Raw genomic sequence first — 24,465 nt, 5'->3', positions numbered from 1 at the left:
TTGTGCTTAATTTTGGACAATTTATTTTATTTATGTGGTCTTTGTACCTACCATTTTTTCAAGTGGTGAGTATTGAAACCTGAGTCACATTCCAACTCTACTATCCCTAGGATAAATTTATTACAAATGATCTAATTTCTTTTTACATATTTGAATTTTCCATTTTCCCCGTTTTGCCTATGTCACTCTAAGAATTATAGAGAATTAACATATCTGACCCCATTATCATGTTTTGATGTTTGCTCAGGTTCATCAGCTTGGCTGTGAAGTTGTAGTCCTGTTGCTAGAACTGAATCCTGATCAAATCAATCTCTTCAACTGGGCTATAGATCGATGTTACACAGGATCATACCAGCTTGCCTCTGGGTGTTTCAAAGCCATTGCAACTGTGTGTGGAAGCAGGTATTAATTAATCTATTAATCTACACTTTCAAATGTAAAGAAAACTGAAGATTCAGCTCACTGTATTGTAAGGAGTTGTTGGTCACACTCATATCTTCTCAAACAGTGCTTGGGGACTGTATTGTTTGATTTTCATGATTCTGAAAAGAAAGGGATGTGCTTGGTAGAAGATGTTCTTACTACATGTATATTTGAAATGTGGGGTGTTTTGATGCTGTTTTGCTCAGAAAGGTACAAAAAGCTACAAGTTTTATTTGAATGTAAGTCGTAAATCTGGTTTCAAAACATTTGGCATGGTTTTTAATTTAATTTATAAAAGGAAAAGTTTTAAATGTCAATAGCTTGAAAGTAATTATTTTGACTTGTCATTATCTTGAAAGTTCTTTTTCTACCTGGCTTTCATTTGATTTGATTAGTTCCTTTTCTGTCAGCTGCTATCATCATTTCTGCTAATGCTGAGCAAGCACAAGCTACGTGAAGACATGAATACAAATATTGCTTTTGTGTCAGGCCTTCATAAAACCCTATCCCTATCTTTTATTTTCAAAGAAAAAATGTATAGAGAAATTAAATAATGCAGAAAATTGCATCTTATTAAAATAAATGTGAAAATTTACTCTTCACAAAAATAATTTGGCAAGATGTCTGAGCAGCATAGAGAAATACTCAATAAAGAAATACTTGGGATTTGGAAAATCAAAATAATTCAAGAATTTATAGTTTTTCTGCTAAACTGTTTCGTTCTTGCAGGAACAACTAGACTAGAGACTGAGTTATACTGAAGTTTTAAAAATATGAATGGAATTTTGCATTTGCAAATCCAGTTATGGTAACAGGGTTTTTATTTTAATGAGCACAAAAACATAGCCGTTTCAGCCAGTCTTTTTTCCTCAAATGGTGTTAACCTGTGCCACTGGGTCCTAAAAATTAATCTTTTCTATTCTTACAGTAAAAAATTGAGAGTATGATCTTCATTATTTATTTTGACAGGAAAGTCCTCTTTCTAGCAAGCTGGGAATTTTTATTAATATTTGAAAACTGTTAATAGTTTTTCCTCTCTCATCTGTCAAAACCACTGCTTTAAACTACCTGTAAAATGAGCAGCAATGTATCTCATTGATGATGTGTCCATCTAGCTTTCTACAAAGAAGCCACTTCCCTTCATTTCTTTTCTTTTGTATTTATTTTTTACTCAGTGGAAGGACAAAGAGCCAGTTACAGAGCTTGGCTTGCAGCTAGTATTTGGAATTACCAAGAATGTCCCATGGCACACATGTATCTGCCATATTAAAAAGTCCAAATAGGCATCCTGCAGCCGTCCAGGAGCACTGGAGCTGACATCTAGGTTGTTAAATTGATGGTTCAGAATTCAATCGGTGCATTTACAAATCATAATGAGTAAACAAATCTATTTAGTGCAAATCCAAGTATTGTGATGTGGGAATTACTCCTGTAACAATATTCTCAGTAAGTTAATACTTTGATATGTTTAACCTTACAATTGATGCTGACTTTATAGATAGCAGACTTTTTGAAGCAGTTATTCATGTTTGCTCTTTGAAAACGATTTTTATAGAATTGTCTAGTACCTCAGAATGTTCATGTCAGAGATAGTGTCTTTTGTCCAAAGGGACTGTTTTAATTGCAGCTTGGCTTAAGAAATTCTTTATCCCTGGAAATTTTCATGCTCCCCATTTTCTTTCACGGGTGTCAGTCTGTCCTGTACACCGTTTATGCTATAAATTAAAATGAATTGACAGTTACAGACACAGGTATTGCGTTTATCACTGTGGGTAACTCGGTGCATTCCTAAGCATCAGTCTAAGGTAATTATAAATAATCCTTTCTTTCTTCCCATTCACCAGATGGTCCTTTGATCAAGCAGCATGTATTCATAAGAGCTCCCTTTCCCATATTCTGATGGTAGAACAGAGAAAAGAAAGATGACATTCTCTTTAGACCACATTACAGAGTAAACCAGAGTGAATATAATCTGCATTCCTTACCAGCATTCACAAAAATGTTCTGTTTATTCTTCTAGGAACTATCCTTTTGATATCGTGACGCTTTTAAATCTGGTGCTATTCAAGGCATCTGACACCAACAGAGAGATTTATGAAATTTCCATGCAACTTATGCAGGCATGTATCAGCTACTTATTTCTTCCTCCTGTCCTTGGAGACTTTTTGGGTGAACTTCTTATAAAGCACTGTTATTTGTGCATTAGTTTTGTTTTGAAAATAAGCAACCAGTTATGTCTTGGCTATAAATTCTTGAAGGAATATTTATATTAAAATGAATGTTATAGTGTCTTTCGTATTTGGAGCATATACTCTGAAACAGGTAGAGCATTCTCTGATAGCTAAACTTGAAATGCTGTTATTTCCTGAATTAATGAATTTTTATTGTCTCATTCCTTTTTTTTTTTTTTTGTCTTTTATAGATCCTTGAATCAAAGCTTTTCGTTTATTCAAAAAAGGTAGCTGAGCAAAGACCAGGCAGTATCTTGTATGGGACACATGGTCCATTGCCACCTCTTTACAGTGTCTCACTTGCCCTTCTTTCATATGAGCTAGCAAGGATGTATCCTGAACTTACCCTTCCACTTTTTTCAGGTACCTATATTTATTTATTATCTCCTTTACATTTTTGTACAAATGCTAGACTGCTACCATTTTGAACCACAGTTCTGTTTATAAATTTAGCTTGACCTGTTTTTATTCTGGTTCAGATCAAATCAGATTTAGGAATCCAGTATGTGTTTCCTAGAGGTACTCACACAAAGTACAGAAACAAACCTTCTTTGGGGACTCTGTGCCACTTAGGTGATCTTATGGTAACTTTGAAATTACAAGTGCCCTGAATGAGTTAAAATGACATTGGCAAACTCGGCTATGATGGGTTCTCATGTGATTCTTCTTACTCATACATTTATATAGATCATACTTGTGAGAATATATTTCTTAATTTTTTATAAACATTTGGGCAGATTGGGTATTTATAAACTTTGGGCAGATTGATTGTCTCTGTCCAGTTCTACCAGTGATACAAATCACTCTGAGTGATCTCTATTATTATTATTATTATTATTATTATTATTATTATTATTATTATTATTATTATTATTACTATCTCTTCTGTTATTTGCCACATCTGCATGTTGCAGCATTTTTCAATTTTATCAGAAATACATATTTTCAGGATTACTGAGAAAAATTTTAAGGAATGAGACCTGCAGGAGCACAATTCAGAATACGCCCACTCTGAGACCTTTCCTGGGAACAATGGTGTTTTCAGACATATCTGTCTGTTTTAATTAATCTTATGTGTCTCTCTAGTTTTTAAATAACAGAATTCAAATGTCTGTAATCGTGGGAACTTTTACTGGCTCTTAAAATCCCTTTCTGTTGTTTTTACTCAGTCTGCAGTGGCTGGAGGGAGAGTAAAGGAACAATACATCATCCTTACATTTCTCTGTGCCCAAGATACCATGAGTTATAAATAACTGGTGTAGGGAACTTCCGATGGCTCGTTTATCATTAAGCAAATGCTGTTCATTATTACTGGTATCATCTACTCATGTTACTGTAATGACTGTGTCATTAAAAATACCTCAGATATACAGGATATTACAGTCCAAGTGAGAGATCCTTTCTGTACATGTAGAATCATAAGGAGGAGAAAACAGTGTTTGTCTTCACGATTTTTAAAAACCAGGCAGCAAGTAAAGATAGGAATTGTTTGCTCTACTGATTTTACAGATGATTTCTAGTAATGTGAGATAATGTGGTTCACTTTGGCAGGAAGCTATATTTCTTATCCCAGATTTTCCAAATCCCTTTGCCTTACAGTGCCAGTTCTTTTTTTATAAATTATATAAAGTGCTGTATACAAGCAGTCCTGAACTGACAGCCAACTATGAACTTTATAGGCCTCCCCACAGGAAATAGGATCCCAATATATGCAAGATTTTTTCTCTAAACTCAGTATAATAAGTGCTTTATTATTTAAACTATAGCTTAGAAACCTGGAGGCCAGTGGGGCATTTGTAATTCTGCAGATCACTTTTGTATGTTCTCCAGAAGCTCTTGGAATTCTAGGGTAACTACTAGTAGCTGAATTATCCTTTTTCCTCTTTATTGGCTTCCACTTAACGTATAACATGGCACAGTAACAAGGGGTGACTTTCTCTTTCTAAGCCCAGACTGTTAGACAGAAGGCAGACCCATTGCTGGCTATTATTGAACATTGAGTGTTTCTCTTCAGGAAGCTCAAGAACTTGTTTTTGTATGCTTGTGTGCAAGGTGAAAACCATCAGGTAGTCTAACAAACATCAGAAATATGATTTAAACAGTGTATTTAGGGTTTCCATCATAAGTTAATATGTTGTCCTTTTCAACTCTTACTATTTTAGAGGTAAGCCAGCGATTTCCAACAACACATCCAAATGGAAGACAGATTATGCTTACCTATCTGCTACCATGGCTTCATAATATTGAACTGGTAGACAACAGACTGCTCCTCCCTGGGTCAAGCCCTACCACGCCAGAAGATGAACTGAAGGACAAGGATGGGGAAATAGCAGTTACAAGTGGACTAAAAGGCAATGGCTGGGGCTCACCTGAGGCCACCTCCCTGGTTCTTAACAATCTCATGTATATGACAGCCAAGGTATAAAAGCAAATCAAACAAAGAAACTAACCTGTAAAACTTTTGTTTCTTCCCTCCAGTACCAGAAATGTTACACTGGAACAGTCTCTACCAACCAGACAAAACCCACTTGATTTTAGGATTACTTTTTGAATTCACAGTCCTCAAGAGTATTTGTTTTCTCATATGATTTAAGTCCTTCTGTGGATCAGAACCTAAATAGTTTTAAATATAGTTTATGCTCTGAAGTCTGTCAGGCAGCTTTTAAAAATACTGGTTTATAACATTTTACAGCATTTCACTGGTTTTTTTGCATGAGAAAATGCTCTAAAAGAACATGCTTTAGTTTGGAAGTCTGTATATTTCAAGGAATGTATGCCTATGATTCTTTGCAGTATGGAGATGAAATTCCTGGACCAGAGATGGAAAATGTCTGGAATGCTTTGGCCAACAATGAAAAATGGAGTAACAACCTTAGGATAACACTGCAGTTCCTCATTAGTTTGTGTGGTGTTAGCAGTGATACCATCCTTTTACCCTATGTAAGTCTTTGCACTTTATTTTATTTACTGCTGATAACATAGGTTTTAGTGAGGAAAACAGCTATCACCTGCAGAAAATTAATTTCTGTATCAAAACCAACATATACCCTAAGAAATACTAACATATTCCCTAACACACTGTACAAAATTAAATGGCAGGAATAAAAGTGCCAGGAAACTGAAATTTAAAGAAAGGAATTGAGTAGTTCAAATCTTAGTTTCCACTAGCGGAGCACACCCCATTGCAAGTAGGAGATGGGCTTCTCTCAAGCAAAGAGAAACTTTGCATGTCTGTGTACAGGGACAGCAACAGAGACTGGGCATTAATTGCCAGAAAATGCTATATTCTCTTCTCTTTTAGCAGACTAGAGCTTTCTGTGGGACATCTCAAGAGACAGAAGATAGTTAACCTTTATAAGCTCCTTACCGTATCAACTTCTGCCTCTACACGACTGTCATAAATTATCTAAAGGTTGCTGCAATGTTCTGGATATTGTTATTATTCAAGCTAAAATAAAATCAGGGCTGCCTGAGAAAAGCAGGCTAGTTCTATTCCCATGTTCCTTATTGCTCAGTTGGTGAGTGAAACAGAATCTAAATTTAGAGAATTTTCCAGCACAATTACAATATGTTGTTTTATTAGTTAGCCTCTTTCCACTGATTTCCCTGAAATACATTTGAAATTACTATTACTGTGATGAAATTTATCTAAAAAGCCTCATAAACATTCTTCATTTACAGTTGCTGAAGTAATAGTTTGCCCAAAGTGTTTATGATGACTGTTATGCATATTAGAATAAAGAAAAATAAAGAAGCCCATAAAAATCTTCAAAATGTTATCATACCATAGTCATCCTGTTTGTTTCCTTTTATTGTAGGTTTACTGTTCTATATTCTCAAATCAGTGTATATATATGTCTAACTAGTCAAAAGAGGAAAAATTTGGAAGTGGAGTTGATGTAAGAACAAGCTCAAGGGTTTTATGAGAGGAAGACAAAGGGGTTGATCTGAAGTAAGACCTTTCCCTCAAGTGTGACAGAGGCTTTCTATTCAGTGCTGACTATGCTTTGAGCAGGAGGTTAGATGAGAGACTTCCCCAGTTCTTTCCAACCTGACTCATCCTACAATCTATGACAGACTTGGGATTATGCCCAAAAGGGGTCTCCATCAGGAGAAGCTGTGTTGGCAGAGAACAAGTGAAAATCACTTGTTAGAGATAAGACACAAAATGAGGGCTGTTGCCCTCATTTCTGACAGCTTACAAAAGGAGCAGGGGCAGTTTTCTGAGAGGAAGTAGTAGTCCTGTGCTGAGGACATGTCTGACTCCTAAATCCAACCTGACTGGAAAATAACCCTGTCACCTCTTGCCCAGGAGCTCCTCACATACCTTATCCTCCATCCTGATACTTGCCAACCCAAAGCTTTCAGCACCTCCTTTCTCCAAATCTGTTACCATTCCACAGCTCTGAGCAGCCTTTCCTCAAACTCCCTCCTACCCAGAGCACTGCTTTCTTCAAATTCTTTCTTTGCCCCAAAGCCTTGGATTTCACAGCCCTGTCCTCTTCTAGGACAGTACAGTCCTTTTACTCCACGAAGAGAGCAATCTGTTCTAACATCTCCAGCTTCATCTGCTCAGCATCTCCTATTTTGCATGTTTGCCTTTTTTGGTCTCCCTCCCAGACTTCCAGGGGCTGGTGGTGGCAGCAGCTGACAAGGTTCCCGCGTTTTCTACCACCCAGTTAATCTGTGTTTTGTAATGTTGAGTTAAAAGTCTGATTTTCGGATTTTGCAAAATCTTTAAAAGTTTTTAGCTTCTGTAGGAAACCTGACTGTGCTTATGAGTCACCCCTTCACTGATAGCTTTGTCTGGAGTAGGAAAATGCACTGGTCTTATCACATGCATCTGCTCAGTGTTTTGCTAGTGCCCTGGAGTTTACAGATAGGAAATCCTACCTAACTGTTAACTACACAAGACTGCTGATACCATAAACATGTGTCTTCCATTATCATGTAGATAACAGATACAGGTTAGCAAACAAAGATCATTTGGACAGTTTATCAGCACTGTTCCAGGTCACCTGGGCTTAAAAGACCACAGAGTTGCAAGATTGCCAGTTTGCCCATCTCCTTTAGGAGCCCCTGTGCCCCCGAGGCAGTCACCAGCTGCTTTGTACCTTCAGCCATCTGTTCTCCCTGTGTGGGTCCAAGCCAAAAGCATGCCTGACTCATTTTTTAAACGGTTTTTCATCATCTAGATTAATTGCTTTGTCTCTTATGTTTCCTTTAAGCATTTTTTCCCAGTGCCCCAGTACAAATTGCTGAGCTGTCCGTTCTTCCACATTATGTACTGAAAGATTTCTTAGAATATTTACAGTTCAGAAACCTCTTCAGCAAAGACTTAGTATTGGGGACGTGACCCCTTCAGGGGTGAGAGATGCTGAAAGTGGCACTGTGAGCCCAACCAGAAAGGAGCCTCAGGAAGGAGATGGATTTGTATCTGGAAAGTCCCTGGGAAATTTTTAGCACAGTAGAGTAAAAGAGACTTTGCATATGTGCATTTTCTCTATGCAAAAAGAAAAAAAGAGGGGAAAGAGAAGCAGTAAGGAAGTTATTTTAATGGGAGTATAAGAACAGCAATACTCGGTGAGGCCAACAGACAGTTCAGTGTAATATATTAGCTCCCCATAAGCATCTGTTTAGGGACATCTTTAAAAACAAGCAGGCAAGCACGAAGAGATACATCCCCATATGGTCTCCCAGTTCCAGCAGTTTATGAATCAAGTGTTTCTGAGCTGGAGAGAGTCTCTTTTAATAGTGATCAGGGGTTTTTTCCTCAAGAATTCAGCCTAATTCAGTCTCAGTATCTCAACAGTCCTCATTGCTGCAGTGCAGGCTTGAGGTCTTGTTAAAAGATTGATAGAAATTTCCAACATTTCTATAAATGATACTCTCAGATTTTTCAAATCAGGATACATGAAGTCTGTATACATAATTGCTCTGTCTTTCTTCAATTTGCTATTACTTTGCCTACAGATGTAAGTAGCAGCTCAGAGCCTGGCTTAATCTTTGTGGCCACAGCTACAGTTTTGTAGATGTGTATGATATATATGTAGTTATATACCTAAACAGTTCATTTTGAATAGTAAGCAAAAACCTTGAAGTAATTAAATCATAGATTCACTCTGCTGGGGAAATGATCTTGATGTCAAAGTGAGAAGTTTTATTTCTGTATGAACTGTACGTGGTTGTGGTGTCTGCCCAGGAGCAACACTCGCATCCTCGATCATTTCAGTACTGCAGTGTAACATTCATTGATTTCTCTGGAAATTCATATTGTTCAGAGTTTAACAACTGTTATTTTCTTCCACAGATAAAGAAGGTTGCAATATATCTATGTCGCAATAACACTATTCAGACAATGGAAGAACTTCTTTTTGAGCTGCAGCAAACCGACCCAGTGAACCCCATAGTCCAACACTGCGATAATCCTCCATTTTACCGCTTTGCTGCCAGTAACAAAGCCTCAGCTGCAGCTTCTGGTATGGCCTGAATGTTTTTGTTATGCTCTCCTGCTCTTTTGAGTCTTCATCTCTTTGTAAAAAAACAATCTCTTACTTTTCCATCCATTCGGACCTGTGTACATAAAGTACAAGTTTCAGGGCCTTGTTGCATGTCTAAATTACAGTTCTTTTTAATTCCTAATGGTGTATATGCTTTGTTAACATACGCTTAATTATCTTAACTATTTTAATAGCATATTACCAATATTTGATGCTGTTCAGAATTCTTCCACTCTTCAGAAAACTCCACTCTCTAGTGGTTCTTTTACTTAGAACAAGAAATTATCATCTATGCGGTGATCTCAAGCAGAGTTTCCTGAAAATTGAGAGCCTCAGTGGTGTGGCAGTTCTGTTTTGAAAGGCCTAATGCTATTTCCAAGCTGCAGTAGTCAAATATGCTTAAGAACCAACCCCACATTTAACCTTGTAAATGTTTTGCCAAATCCTTGAAAAACAATAGGCTATGTCACTTGAGCATGATCTTAGTTTAAGGAATAGAAGACTATCATTCTGTTAATCTACTTGTCAAAGCATGTGAACTTTACACCATCCAGCCATGGAAGCAGGTCCTGGTCTGTGGAAGTGACTGTTCATTCATTCATATGTGCAAGTACTTGCAGGATGGTCACTTTGAGTATAGCTGCTAAAAAACCCTTTAAGTTATGGGCTTTTATTGCTTTGCAGATGGTGTCTGCTGCATGTAACAGGTGTTCTTATTCACTTCTCATATACAGGAACCACCTCCAGCAGTAACACTGTTGTAGCTGGCCAAGATAGTTTTCCTGATGCAGAGGAGAACAGAGTGGTGAAAGAGACTGACGAAAGGTTTGTGGCTTGGGATTTTTTCCTCCAAAGTGCGCATGTTTTCCTAGGCTAAGGGTGAGATGTTGGACAAAGTTCTGAATTGTATTGTGAGGAACTCTGGTGCTCAGACTGTTCCTTAGTGGGGTTATCCCAGTATGTATAATTCTTTTTAAAAAAAGCTATTCTCATGATTCTAGTTCCCAACTCTTGTTTGAAACTACATTGTAAAGGAACAACTGTTAAACTTACGTTGAATGAATTGTGCTAAGTAGGTCATGGTTTTATAGGAACTGTCCACAAAGGTGAAAGAAATAAACAGGAATGTGCACCAAATAATAACTACTAAAATCTTTACGAAAAATCAAATTTGATCACACCATTTGATTTCATGGACAGTGTGTAAAATTTGGTTTGCAGACTGTGTTGGTGATTATGTCAGTGATTGCAAAGACACCTCCTTTGCATGAAATGTCTTATAGGGGACAGCTATGGAAAATGTCTTGCTTATAAATCATATATTCAGTTTAGACTTTTGCTACTTATGGTACATACTGACAAATGACAAATGAATAAATCCAAAGCCTAAAGGCCATCAGATCCTAAAGCACAGACATACAGATTGTTTCTCTCACAGAAACACTCTTAGTTTTGCAAGAGAACTTTGGACAATTTATAATAGCATTTGTCAGTAAGTGTATTAGTATTACATTAGTTGCTTATAGTCACTAGTATCACTTCAGTAGTCCAACCCACCTTCCCTAAGTTTCAGAGCTTAGAGGTACAGAGAAAATTATGTGAGCAAACCTTTCAGAACCTTTTGAATTACTTGCCTGCTACATGTTATAAACATTAGTAGTATTTTGTCAGGTTATTTATATGTGTCTGCTAATTTAAATGCAAGTAAAAAAAGTCACTCAGTGCTAAGTAAGGTTTCAAATTGGTAGTAAAACAGATTTGACTCTAAGTGAAGTTTTTCAGTATATGCGCTAGAAATGTACTTTAAAAGATAATAAAGTTATTTTTTCCTCTGAATTATTTTATCATTCTTTACATAAATGTTTATGACTGTATAGTTTTAAGATAGATTTTTATTCAGTTGATTCACAGCCAAGTTGAGCAAACATCTCCTGTAGTACTTTAGGTTGGGATTTCTTCTTACTTCTTGTAAGTTTTAAATGTGACTCCAGAAAGGTTTTTAGCATTCAGATCTGCCAGAGACTTTATGATAAAAATGAAAGGAAAATGACAAAGTTCTGATATTGGTATTCAGGTTCCTGCTGAAAGACACCTCAGAAAAGAATGGAAAATAATTTGCCTGAATTCAGTGCTGGCATTTATGTTACCAAAGCTGACTGTAAGTGCATCTGCACTTCAAAACCAGTGTGTCAACCTTAGAATGTCCATTAATATTGACTTCATGTGTCAAGGCATACGAAATAATGAAGGTCATAGATAGAATACCATGTATTGGATGGCTCATGATGCCTTTATGTCAACTGCACAAGAGATTTATTGCGCCCTTATGGGACACACATGCTTTGGAGACAGTGTAATATGGTTGTATAGTGAAATATCCTGTGCTAAGGTGTATGAACATTAGTAAGAAATTGAATTGAATTTTTTCTATAAAATTTTCAGTCTTGTCTTGTTTGATACATGGTTATTTGTAATTAGTTTCCTAGTTTTGCCAGAATGGCAATGGTTTTAGATCATCACTAGTGTGTGAGCTGTCAGTGTGGCTCCTCTCATTCCAGTTCAGGCCCGATTACTCTGAGAATACAAGCTGGAGGAAGTCAAAGGAGATCACCAGGAAAAGTTAGCTTAGCATGAATCTTTGGCAGATTTGAGGACAGCTGTGAGCAGTTTTCTCTGGCTCTCATATCCCTTAACTTCTCTATTCGGTCTGCTCTGGCATTTGCTGGACTCTCCTCTTGAAGGACGATCTGCTGTAGTTCATCCTGCTTGGTTCCTGTGCAGGCCAGTCAGTCACAGAATCACAGAATATTCTGAGCTGGGAGAGACCCACAAGGATCATGGAGTCCAACTCTGAAGTGAATGGCCCAAATGGGGATCGAACCCACAGCCTTGGCATTATTAGCACCATGCTTTAACTGCTGTATCAAGTTGGCAGGATTTTACCCATGAACATGATCTGTGACAAATACCAGCTATGAACAGTTTATATCTCAGTTCATGCTTAGCAGTTTCGTGCTTCAAAAAAATCACACGTTTGCAGCATAAGAGTTTCCCTTTGCTAAATTTTAAAAGCTTGTGACACAGGAGCACACTGTTAGAACTTCTCATAAACTGGGCTGCAAAAACATTTTGTGGCAAGGATCAGCATTACATTCAATTGCTGTCTACTCCTGTGTGAAAGTGCATGCTTAAGGAAATGCTGGTTGGTTTTTTTTTTAGGGTGAACATTAAGTCCAGATGTTTAATGTCAGTCTGTGTTTTTAACGAAGATTTTTTTCTTGTATTTGAAGGTTCAGTAATGTCATCAGAGCACATACCCGACTAGAATCGCGCTACAGTAATAGCTCTGGAGGGTCCTACGATGATGACAAAAGTAAGTTCTCTTCAATTAGTGAAATATCTGGTGTTTTGGTTGGAGAGGAAAACATTCTAATGACCATCAGAGCCTCTCTGTTTAAGTTCTGTATAAACAGTAATGTAGCATCACCATTCAGGGAGTGTCCTTATTTTACCTTCATACCTCATTTAATTAACTTACTTTGTTTAATCTGGGTTCAGTCAAATGCATTCGAAGGCCAGAGAACTTCACAGAAAGCAGCAGCAGAGAATCCTCCAGAGAGTAACATATTGGGCCTTCCATACATGGCAAGGCAAAAGACTTCTAAGAGCATTAGAGCTTGTGCCATTTGGCAGTATATCCCTCCAGATCAAGTGCTGTTGTATGAGCATGAAAAGAGGTTGAGGAGTTTCCAAATATGAGATCTTATCTCCTCTTTAGCTTTTATCTGCTCTCTGCAACCAGTTTCTGGCTGCACTGTGCAAACGTGTATTAGAGGGGAGATGGGGCTCCTGAGCATGCTTCTTGGTCTTTCTGTATTACTGCTAAATGGGCTGTAAATGGACACCTGGTGCTCTCTCCAGAGATTCCAAAGAAAACCAATGTTCACTATTGAACAATAGTGCAAAACTGAGGAGTTGGATGGTTTGACATTATTTCTGGGAGACAATTTACATATTTTGGCTAGGCCCTAACCAAATGTAAAAGAGGCAAGATCTTGTTATTGACTTTCATCTCTGGTTTATTAAAGCCACGTCAAGTACAATATAGCCCATAATGTCTTGGTTTGGTATTACAGACACCATTTTGGAACAGTATTTTGACACTAAAAGTAAAGATTTTATGTTTTTCTTAATCCAAGTAATTTTTGGCAATACTCTTATGCAAAATACACAGACTGTAAAATATGTTACAATAGGATAATTTAATGTACCCCAACAACTATTATTCATAATTATGAAGCACAGTACTGATAAAATATTGTGTATGTACAAACTCCAGTGTTGAAATACATTAAAAAGTGTGCAACATCTTAAACTCAGTGGGGTTCAGTACATTTGTCTTGGATTTTTTTTGGCTTTCTAGTGCTGCATCTACTTCAAATGCTTCACCAGAAGTTAATTGAAGCGCTGGTGCTAATCTGATCTGCATGAACAATCTTTCAAGACAGAAAAATGTTTATATTATCAGAACAGCCTTCACAAATATCTGGTTTTGACAAGATCTTAGAGTGATAAAAGGTTAAAAAATACTGAAATTTTCTTTGCTCTTTTGGAATGTCTCCTCCAGCCAGTGCCCAAATGTTTTTTCCTGCCTGTTCCTGCAAGCTTTGTAGTACTGTGAATATTTATGCAAAGTGTGCTCTTCACAGGGGTTCCTTTAGCAAATATGTGAATACCTAGAAGGAAAAGTATTTTACTTAGCTACTGACGTTTATGTAGAATTCTAATAAGAAAAAGTAATTCTTCTACCTCTCGTCATTCTACAAGAAACACAATGCAACTTCCATTAAGAAAGCGCAACTTTGTCCCTCAGCCAGCCAGCCCAGGCTGTGAAGGTTTTGGGGGTATGGCTTCTCCTCTCTTTCCAGTCTACTTGAACATTCATGTATTGCTGAGGATATAGATAGGGAACACAGCTCTGCAGCACAGAAACTCTTTTGTTCAGGCAAGGATTGTATGCATCTTCAAGGTGCTTCTTTTCTTTTTTTTTTCAGTCTGCACATAAACCTGTAAAAACAGAAGTGAGGATTTAGGTCTTGGTGTTAACTTCATGAAGCACTTTTCTGTGAAACACTTAAACTGGTAGAAATAAGTAGTTGCTGTGCAGTGCTTTGTCTGTGAAAAGCATCTGGCAAACATTATCTGGTTAATTCTTAGAAGAATATGTGAAAATGCCATAATTTGCTACATTATTAAGTCAGTTTATTCTTCTTTATCTGTAACTAATTAACCATCCTCCAGAGAATCTAAGTAGAGGTCTAAATCATAAAGATATAAAGTGTTCCTCAAAAGACCAGCACTTAAGAATGGAAGTTATAAAGTTGGCAATCTAGAAATAATTGGAGGAACAGCTACTGCATTGCAGGTCTCCTGAAGATCTGGAAATCTGAACAAAGTGGTGATGTTCACTAAAAAAATCCAGCTCTGATACTTTTGTAGGCATCAAAACAGTTTTGATAAAGCATCAGATACATGCTGTTAAAAAAAAAAAAAAGGAAAGTGCTGAGACTTTCAAGCTTACCTAAAATACAAAAGCATAACAAAACAAAACAAACAAACAAACAAAAAGACAAAAAGAAGGAACAGAACAAAAAATAACACTCATTAAAAATTCATAAAGGGCAATGTTTGAATGTACGTCAAAAACAGACCTGGAAAGGATACTTTCCATGGCAGTGTATCACAGACTACCAGACCTCAGAAATAAAAACTGACCAGTGGGAAAATCAAGTGGAATGAGAGGGAACAAAATACAGGAGAGATGAACGAAACTGTGCAGCTGAGACAAGACAGAAAGTGGTGGAAATAACTTACTTGACCCACGTCACTGCAGATAAACAGGTGGAAGAAAAAAACCCTAATGCTCATTAACAAACAGCAGCTGTCATACTAAAGCAAAGTGAAATACATCTTTGAGAAATTCAAGATATAATTCATCCCTGTTGAAAGAAAATTACCCTGAAGATGTTTTTTGCATTCCTTATGCCTCCTTGCTAATTCAGGACATTTAACTTCTGCCTTTGTAGCGTCGCTCAGCAGGGCACTGGTGAGGAGTTGCAAGAATGTGTCACTGGTACTCGGCTCCTTGCAGCAGATGGCTTCTGACAGCAGCTTTGTTGGCTGAACTTTTCCCTCATTTTTGAAGAGAAAGTCTGTTGCTTGGTGCTTTGTGATCTGGATCCAAAGCTACTAAGTGACAGCAGGGATTCAGCTGCTGCTCCTACCATTCAGTGCTGTCTGCCTGGAATCTCTTTAATTTCCAGCAGCATGAAAGAGGGATTAAAAATGCATCACTTGTTATTGAATGCAGGAATTTGCAAACCTCATGGCATCTTATCACATTATTCCAAACAGCTGAACTCACACGTTAGCATAAAATCTATTTTAGTATTTCTCAAAAATAGGTAACCAGACTTGAGTTTTATGCAGTTTTTTTGAATGCTTTTCAACACAGATGATCCTGTTTCTCCATATACAAGCTGGTTATTGAATATTGTTGAAACCAAACAGCCACATCCCCTGCCCATGCCTTACAATGGAGGATGCTGGGCACCACTTGTGGACTATCTCCCAGAAACCATCACACCCCGGGGACCCCTTCATAGGTGAGCAGTTTCTCATTCTGACATTTCAGACAGTGAGATGTTTCCTCTTAGTCGTTGACCAACACCAACCCAACTGTCCCACCACTCAGAACATCTGAAAATCATACATTCAGTTTCTGCTGATTTCCAGTGCAAAAATCAACATGCAATTAAAGCTCACAATTCTACCAGACTTCTACCAGAAAGCCTACTTACAATGTAGGACATCACTGATAAAAATAAGACTGTTGAAACAACTGAAACAGAAAAGGGAAATTTCTTTTTCCCAGGCCTTTGTGCCTGTTATTCCTAGCACTTTGTTCTTTTATTCTAACTAGGCTGTGAATATTCTGAAATTCCTCTTTTACATAATTTATATTGACAATAATAGGCTTTTTCCTGTAATGGGTGCTTATTTACTTGATACTATAACTAAAGTGCTTCATCATTAATCATATTGAGAAGAAATGCTACAAATTTGAAAATTTATAGGTTGTGTATTTCTTCAGAAATAGGCATCCTGTTTCTGCTTTCCCATGTCCAAGAGGTTTGAAACTGATGCTGTGGTTTAACTTCCAGGTGCAATATTGCTGTTATCTTCATGACCGAGATGGTAGTGGATCACAGTGTGAGAGAAGATTGGGCTCTTCACCTCCCTTTATTGCTACATGCTCTCTTTTTAGGTAAGACCAACAGAACAAGAAACGAAGTATAAATGTACTCTTGTCCTTTTACTTTAGTTTTGCTGAAGCTGTAGAACTGTGTTTCTTACGTGTTTTATGATTTCCTCCCCCCACCCTAAAAGAAAAAGCCCAAGGCAGTTACAGTCTGTAAATTAGTCTCAAAACTTTGAAGCTTTTTAATATTTTGGCCAATTTCACCCAAATCTGAGAGGTATGTAGAAAGCCATGCAAATACATGCAGAAACAGAGTTATGATACTAGTAATCCATTAGAAAAATGTCTTTAGTTATTTGTTTGTGCAATAAGGTTTCAAAATCACAGATTTTTAATAAGGAATAAATATGAATTTATTAATACCATTTGAGACAATCCCTTGGTTATGTGAATTAAAACTAAATGTAACTGGTAGCAAAATGTAACTGGTTTCGTGGTAACTAAAGTGAGATCACAGCTTTCAGGCTTCAAGTTCAGTTTCTCTAGAGTTATACCTCCTGTGGAAAATTTTTCTGTTCTGCAGTAGAGCTCTTGTGAGGTTGTAAGGAAGTTATGCTACACATTAGCCAAGGGTGTGAATGTAGTTAAAAATAAAGTATTGCTGTCCTGTTGCAATGTAAGCAGGCAGATGCATCTGACTGAAAGGCAAACTAGAAACTAGTATGGTGGCTAGCTGAAGAGCTGGTATCCTTACATTTATTGGAAGGAGTGAGAAAATATTAAAATGAAAGAATTTTGCAATGTATGTGTGTTTAATAGGCTATTGAATGGTTTGTAGTATTGTTGGTGAAGCAGGCAGGCAGACTGCTGGTTTGAACTTCCTAGCTCTAGTGCATGAAAATCACTGCAGTTTAAAATCTCTTTTGCAACCAGTGTGAAATGAGTTGAGCAGCTAGACTCCTTTCACATGGAAATGTGTCCATGTCACAGAAGCTTACCCTCCTTGAAACTCTTCCAGGTTCAAGAAGGCACCTGCACTGGACAAGCACAAAGACTGAACTGTCCTTCTCACTTCCTAGTTAGCAGAGCTGTGCCAATACTTTCATACAACCTTGGGGTTTAATAGGATTTCAGCTACAAGTGTTGCCAATATACAATTTATTTTCAACTAAAATAATTTTTTATGTCCTTTCAGATGTGTGTTAAAACAAGGTAGGATGGGTTCATTATCTCCTGGCAGGTGGAAGTAAATGGAGAAAGGGGAATAGGAGCAGAAACCTTAAGAAGCTGAAAAAGAGGTGGACAGGATGGCTGCAGTTCTTTAGAGGAGGCTGCTGGGAGATGAGTGAGACCAAGGGTCACAAGGCCTCCAAAGAATTGCCCTTAGGAGCCAAAGGCACGGTGTTCAGACTATGACAGTGTGAGCAGCTTTATTATAGCAGGCCAAACAAGAACCAGCATGAATAGAGTATATTAGGAAACACCTGACTTGAAAGATCTACTGGCTGCTACCACACAGAGTAATGAAGTAGCTGCTTTTTTAAAGAGGATATATCCTGAGAAGAGAGGAGTTGAAGAAGAAAAAAATTAATATTTTCAGCACTGAAACTACTCCTAAACAGAAGAAAGTATGTTTAAATATACTGCAAGGTACTGAAAGAGAATCAAAAACAGATTACTAAAACAGAGTGCAGAAATACCTGTTTCCTCCATATTTGTGATTGGTGAACTATTCAGGCTGTTTTAAAATCTTACAGACAGCAGCAGTGTAAACCAAATCAGAGTCTTTCAGTGCTATACCTTCAGTTTGAGTTCTGCATCCTGATTTAGGGGCTAATTTCTCATGCTACTCACTGGTAGTTGAAGTTCTTTTTCAAGTGATTTGTCTCTAAGGACCTTTTTTAATAAATCAGTATCTGCCTCTTACAGTTTGCTCTCATTCTAAAGCTGATGTCTGTCCCGAAAGCCAGATACTGTGGTAAGCAATGTAATTACAACCTCCATCAAGAATACCTCATCTTTAAAGGTTTTACAGACCTGTCAAATTAACACTGCAGTGAGACAGAATGCAGAAAGCTGTACTGCCACTCAGTCTTTGTACCTCCTGTGTGAGACCCCAGACTGGAAACTAAGCATACACATACATTTAAGTAACAGAACTGGTGACTGTGTCTGGAAATACTCCATCTTTTGTTTATTTGCGCTGTTGTCATGAACTGGCTTGGAATTTTTGGTATTTCTGGAATGTGACCTTGTTTATTATTACTTCATATTCAGAGATTGCTGTAACCTTTTCTTTTAGGTCTTGATCATTACCGCCCAGAGGTCTTTGAACACAGTAAAAAGTTACTGCTTCACCTTTTGATTGCATTATCTTGCAATAACAACTATCAAGCCATTGCATCTGTGCTTCTTCAGACCAGAGAGATGAATGAGACTAAGACTCTGACAGTACAACCAGCATACTTACCTGAATATCTTTACACAGGTAATGAAGCAAAAGAAGAACACTGTATCATACTGTCAGGTTTTGATAAATCAAAGTAATAAAGTGGCAAATATGAACAGTTCCCATTTATATTAATTCCATGTGAACTACCCTAGAGATGCATGCAATTTATTATTAGATAACTTTTCATAATAGTGAGAAAGTTATCTAATGTAAGGCAAAATATGTAATGTAGCATTTTAAAATTAATAGGACTAAAAGTTCTTGATTCCCCCGCAGGGAGCCAGGGCTACTTGAAATGAGAACAGTCATTCCTCAACCTTAAAAGAAATGAATATAATAATTCTAACACAGAGCAGCAAGAATGTGCAGCTCAGATTTTCCATTATTAAGTTAAATTTCACATGATACACACCCTCCTTTATATCACTGAGACATTTCATTTCTGTCCTGAAATCTGTTTCTACCTTAGGAGGCTTACTTCAGACCTCTGCTGAGGTCAGTGTTCTATTACTTTTAGCAATTTACCTGTTTTTAAGGGTTGGGAACAGTTTGCAGAAAGCTGCTAGTTAGATTTTCTGTTGTCATATAATATTACTAAAAGCAAGTGTATAGTTGAGTTTTGAAGTAATCAGAGAATCAATATAAAGTTATGGATGTAGGGCTATTTGTTGCAAGAGGGTGAAGAACTTTACCATACAGTGAAAAACGAAAAGTAAAGATTCTCAAATTAGTGGTGTTTCCATGGTTCCTTAGGAAGTAATAAGTAATTTGGCTTTATAAAGAATAGTACTTGATAACTTATTTTTTTTTCTGAGACACAACAAAATTATTTTAAAGTAATGAGCAGACGGGATAGGTATTTTAGGTTGATTAATTATTTTGGCCAAAGAAATTTCATTCTGAATAACTTCTGAGAAAAATTATCTCACATGAATTTCCTGTATTGAGTTGGGTGGATTTCTTTTCCAGTGCATACCTATGAATTATTAAATGCAGAATAAAATTCTTACATTAAAATTATATTACTTCTTTTCTGCCAAAATGAAAAAGTGTTTTCATTATTGCATCTGAAAAATGTAATTGGTGTCCTGAGTCTGACCCTCTGAAGTTCAAGAAGTTATCAAGACTTGGTATTTTGGACTGGTTTTTGAGAAGCTAATATAAAGAGTGAGAGTGTGGATGAGTAGCTGTAGCAAAGAATCCTGACTGAAAACACTTGAGCTCAGGTTTGTTCCACATAATGTCAGGCAACTAAATTAAGAGTCTTCTGATTTGCAATGGATTTTTTCCTGCTCCCATTTTTCCCACAAGGCCATTTTTTTCTGTTGTAGATACAGCCTAACATGACTAAAGTCTAACCTTAAGAAAACAGGTCTTAGTTTCTAATTTTGCTCTGAAACTGTGGCAAGTTTTTGATGTAGCAGAGCTCTTACTCAGGTATTTCATCCTAATGCTGAAAATATTTTGTATGACTAGTCCAGTGGTTACAATTACTAAAGGTGTTGAACAGAAGCCTTAAATATTTGTGTCTTGATTTCCATTACATTTGTAAAATTAGACAGCATAATTGTCCTAAAAATTCCACCCTGCAGTTTTTTCCACATCAGACTAGCCTAGAGAAGTGAACTTCACATGCACTTTGCCAACTTCTAAATTCACTTTACGAAAAGTCCTACTTCTAAATGTAAAATGCCCTAGAATATCTGTTTTCCAAGTACTGTTGTCCTTGTGCAGTAAAAAAAGAAATCTTGACTTGGATATTTTTCATTTTATACTGGATTCTACACATTTAGAAACAAAGTACCATTTTCACTCCCATCAGCATTTGAGGGTTGTTGTGTTCTGCAGGTTTTCCCCACATTTCCCAGTGGAAGGTTTTTGCTGCTGACTCTGAAAGAGCTGCTTGGCAGACACTTTCATCTGCAAAGCTGGCCCAACAGTGCATTCTGTCTTTATCTCCTCCCTTTTGGCTGGCAGGTGGCTTTGACTTTCTGCGGGAATACCAGTCCTCTCCAGTGCCAGACTCTGGCTTGAGCTCCAGCTCCACCTCCTCCAGTATCAGTCTGGGAGGCAGCAGTGGAAATCTCCCACAGATTACACAAGAAGTTGAGGACATGGACACTGCAGCTGAATCAGATGAGAAAGCAAACAAATTAATTGAGTTCCTGACAACCAGGTAATGCAGATAAGCAGAAGATATGTTTGTGCTCGAAATGCATACTTTCATGAAGCAACTTAAAGGAAAATGACTGAGCTTTAATAGTAATTACAGACTCCCATTCCTCTTTTATTGATACGTACAGTAGTAGGTAGGTACTTAAAAGCACTACAGTGTCAGAAAAAAACAGAAAAAAATCTTGTCTGACAGAAACAAAATGTTTAATTGACTTATAGTTTTATGTTCAGCAATGAACTAATGGAAGAAGACAGTTTTATTATTATAAAATAAGACATAAATTGTACAGGGCATAGTGAAAGGCCATAGTGAAACTAATATTAACTACCAGCCACAGCCAGCAGATTGTAGGCACAATATTAAATGGAAAAACAGGGATTTGTTTATGCTGCTCTTTACACAGCATAGCTTATATTTAAAATACAGCATGGGAATATTTCTTTATTTGTATTTAAAATTCTGTTCAGTTGCATGTTTTCCAGGTCATCACCCTGTAAATATCTAAGTGGCTGTACAGATTATATATTTTAACTGATTACATTTATTTCAGATAACTCAATTTTTGCACTTCGTTTTGTATCTCTTTAAGGGCATTTGGTCCACTTTGGTGCCATGAAGATATCACCCCCAAAAATCAGAACACCAAGAGTGCTGAACAGCTCACTAATTTTCTCCGCCATGTTGTATCTGTATTTAAAGATTCCAAGTCAGGTGGTAAATATTTCCTTTCATAACTAAAAAAATATTCCCTTGTGGTCACACTTAATGTTTATCCCATGACTTGGTGCAGAAGCACAATAAATATGTCTTAACAAGGATGTATGACATATGAAAGAATTGCTTTAGAACAGTCATGCTAGACTAAACGGTGGCTAAATGTTGACCTGAATATTTCTTCAAAGCTGTTGGTAGAAAGCCTTTTGATTGGTTCTGCCAGATAAAATCTCCTCTGTGTCCTGTTGGTAAAATACATCACAGCTACTAAGTAAATGTACTTTGTTAAATTTCTTCTGGCAATAAAAATTTAGTTTTCATTTATTATGTTTTTAGAACTTAGGAAATGTGCTGATTGTATTTTGAAAACCAACACAGTCACTAATTAAATATCTTCCAAGATCAAAGCAGAATGCAGCATCAGTATTTATATTAAAGATCTTATCCAAAGCCTTCTGAAGCTAATAGAAAGACTCCTAATTCAACTTGGCTTTAGGTTTGGGAGTTTTCAGAAGTTACTATTGCTGCCAGCAAGAACAGTGGATAGCTTGAAAGTTTGCCCAGGAATTGTAAAAAACTTAATCAGGTTATTAATTTCAGACTCAGAAATTTGTTTTGGTGTTAATTTTCTTGCATTCTGTGCAAAATAAATGTAAGATTCTCCAAAGCACAGACATTTCTGCATCTCTATTTCTCACAGTGATTGCAGCAGACACTAACAAGCATATCCTCCTCACAGCGTAGGTTCAGCCTGTTTATGACCCACAGTAAAGTCTGTAGTAAAAAAGGGGAAAAAAAAATTGACATCTTTTTCTTTTGCTTAGGTTTTCATTTGGAGCAGCATCTGAGTGAAGTTGCTTTACAAACAGCTCTTTCAAGCTCTTCCAGACATTACGCTGGTCGCTCTTTCCAGATATTCAGGGCCCTAAAGCAGCCGCTTTCTGCACACGCGTTGTCTGACCTCCTGTCAAGATTGGTGGAAGTTATTGGAGAGCATGGAGATGAGATTCAGGTATGCATGTGTAAATAATGCTTCTTAGAACTGTTGATTCAATGCATACTTAATTTAAAATTACCATTTTAACAAGGTGTTGTGGAGTCATGCGATGAGGAGTAGAATGTGGCCTTAGGAAATGTTACTTCTGAGTTTGCTGAGTTCATATGTACCTTATCTAAGCTTTCTTCAGGCTGTTACAATCTTACATAGCTCTAAAGAGAAAAACTAGAAAATATTAGTTGAAAATAGAAAAATTGTCACTCAAAATGAAATCTTTGTGATGACCATTTTTTCCTTTTCAGCTTCATTAATTTGGGCTTAAGGAATCCATCATCTATCTGGTGATGTAATCTTACAACATGAAGTAGACACCATCTCATTCCTCAAGTGCTAACACGTTTAGGAATAAGGAAATCCGCACCATCCATAATAATACAAAGCTTACACTGGCTTAACTCAATACAGACCTTTCACTGCACTATGATGTTCACTCTGTTTAGCTAAACAGTCTGAAATTTTACAATCAGAGATTATTTATTGCAAGATTCAAGACTTAATAAAGAGAAATACTGGCTCTCAGTAAGGAATAGACTGACATCACATCCATATTTTATTTAGGTAATGAAACTGCCACAAGATGACAGTAATACTCTGTCACAACTGCTTGTGTAGAACTTAAATCAGTGACCTGCAAGTCAGAGGTTCACTGTGCCATTACCAATCCCTTGATGAGATATGTGCCCTTCTTGCATAGCTTCATAGATCATTCAGAGGCAGAAAATAAAACACACTTGTAGTGACATTTTAATGTTCAGGGCAGTGGCTTTGATGTGAATGTTGGGGTTTTTTCAGGAGAAATTATAGGTTTTCAGTAGGTGCCTGTTCCTTTTATGAACTGAAGATTTTTAAATGTTACTTTTTTTAATGTCTTTGTTAAAATGCTTAACCTCCTGCATTGATAGGGGTATGTAATGGAGGCACTACTTACTCTGGAAGCTGCAGTGGACAACCTGTCTGACTGTTTGAAGAACAGTGATCTTTTGACGGTGTTATCACGGTAAGAATCTGTTCTCCTAACTGTATTTTTTTAATGTTTCATGACATTAAGTGTGCAGTTCTGCATTGAAAAAGCAATTTTCATAAGACTGAGCTCATTTGTAATTTTCCAAGAACCAGACTATGAGCACATTTCAGCCAAATTTTGCCATAGTTGAAATAATGTTGATGGAACTAATAAAACTTCACAACGTGTTGTAAATTCTACCTTGCTGCCACTCGGATATAACCTCCTTTAAAAATATTGTATTTTTTCACCTTTGTATCATACACCTGAAAATGTATCTGGGAAGGAACACGGGTTTTGTAATACTGGTTTCATACAACGTTTCATTCTCAGGTGAAGTATTCCCCAAGAAGTAAATGATCATGGTTTGTTCTCCTCAATAAAACTAGGGGGAATTTTGTCCCATGTAGACATGGATTTTGCTCGATGTATCAACCATCTTTATGAAACCTTGGCTGAAAGTAGACCTTTATACATGGAGGGAAGCCGCAGGATCCTTCTGTAACATGGCTGTTGATAGTACTGAGGGAGATGGATGTGTATCTGACTCCTAATAGTAACAACAGAATAGGTAATAGATTTTTTAAAACATCTGTAGGTTACCATGCTTTACATGCAGCACAAAAATACCAGGGTGGTTATTTCTGA

General features: G+C 37.0%; 1 protein-coding gene across 8 annotated transcripts in view; it reads left to right on the top strand.

Moving 5' to 3' along the window:
• The window catches only part of FRY (FRY microtubule binding protein), a 227,936-nt gene that overhangs the window by 158,950 nt on the left and 44,521 nt on the right, over positions 1-24,465 (top strand). For 6 of the 8 annotated variants that reach the window (XM_069012422.1, XM_069012413.1, XM_069012360.1 and 3 more), the window contains 15 exons: positions 248-402; positions 2,444-2,543; positions 2,846-3,017; positions 4,817-5,073; positions 5,448-5,594; positions 8,965-9,133; positions 9,889-9,979; positions 12,445-12,527; positions 15,669-15,819; positions 16,378-16,481; positions 18,718-18,903; positions 20,845-21,043; positions 21,633-21,757; positions 22,582-22,769; positions 23,717-23,811. In XM_069012422.1, coding sequence (XP_068868523.1) covers positions 248-402; positions 2,444-2,543; positions 2,846-3,017; positions 4,817-5,073; positions 5,448-5,594; positions 8,965-9,133; positions 9,889-9,979; positions 12,445-12,527; positions 15,669-15,819; positions 16,378-16,481; positions 18,718-18,903; positions 20,845-21,043; positions 21,633-21,757; positions 22,582-22,769; positions 23,717-23,811 — 2,222 coding nt within the window. The remainder of the gene's footprint in view (positions 1-247; positions 403-2,443; positions 2,544-2,845; positions 3,018-4,816; positions 5,074-5,447; positions 5,595-8,964; positions 9,134-9,888; positions 9,980-12,444; positions 12,528-15,668; positions 15,820-16,377; positions 16,482-18,717; positions 18,904-20,844; positions 21,044-21,632; positions 21,758-22,581; positions 22,770-23,716; positions 23,812-24,465) is intronic. The other 2 variants (XM_069012369.1, XM_069012399.1) reach the window with 1 other exon arrangement.

Source organism: Aphelocoma coerulescens, chromosome 1 (genome assembly GCF_041296385.1).
Source record: "Aphelocoma coerulescens isolate FSJ_1873_10779 chromosome 1, UR_Acoe_1.0, whole genome shotgun sequence".
NCBI classification, from domain to species: Eukaryota; Metazoa; Chordata; class Aves; order Passeriformes; family Corvidae; genus Aphelocoma; species Aphelocoma coerulescens.
The sequence above is the reverse complement of the archived record's forward strand: the minus strand, read 5'-3'. Positions and strand labels throughout refer to the sequence as shown.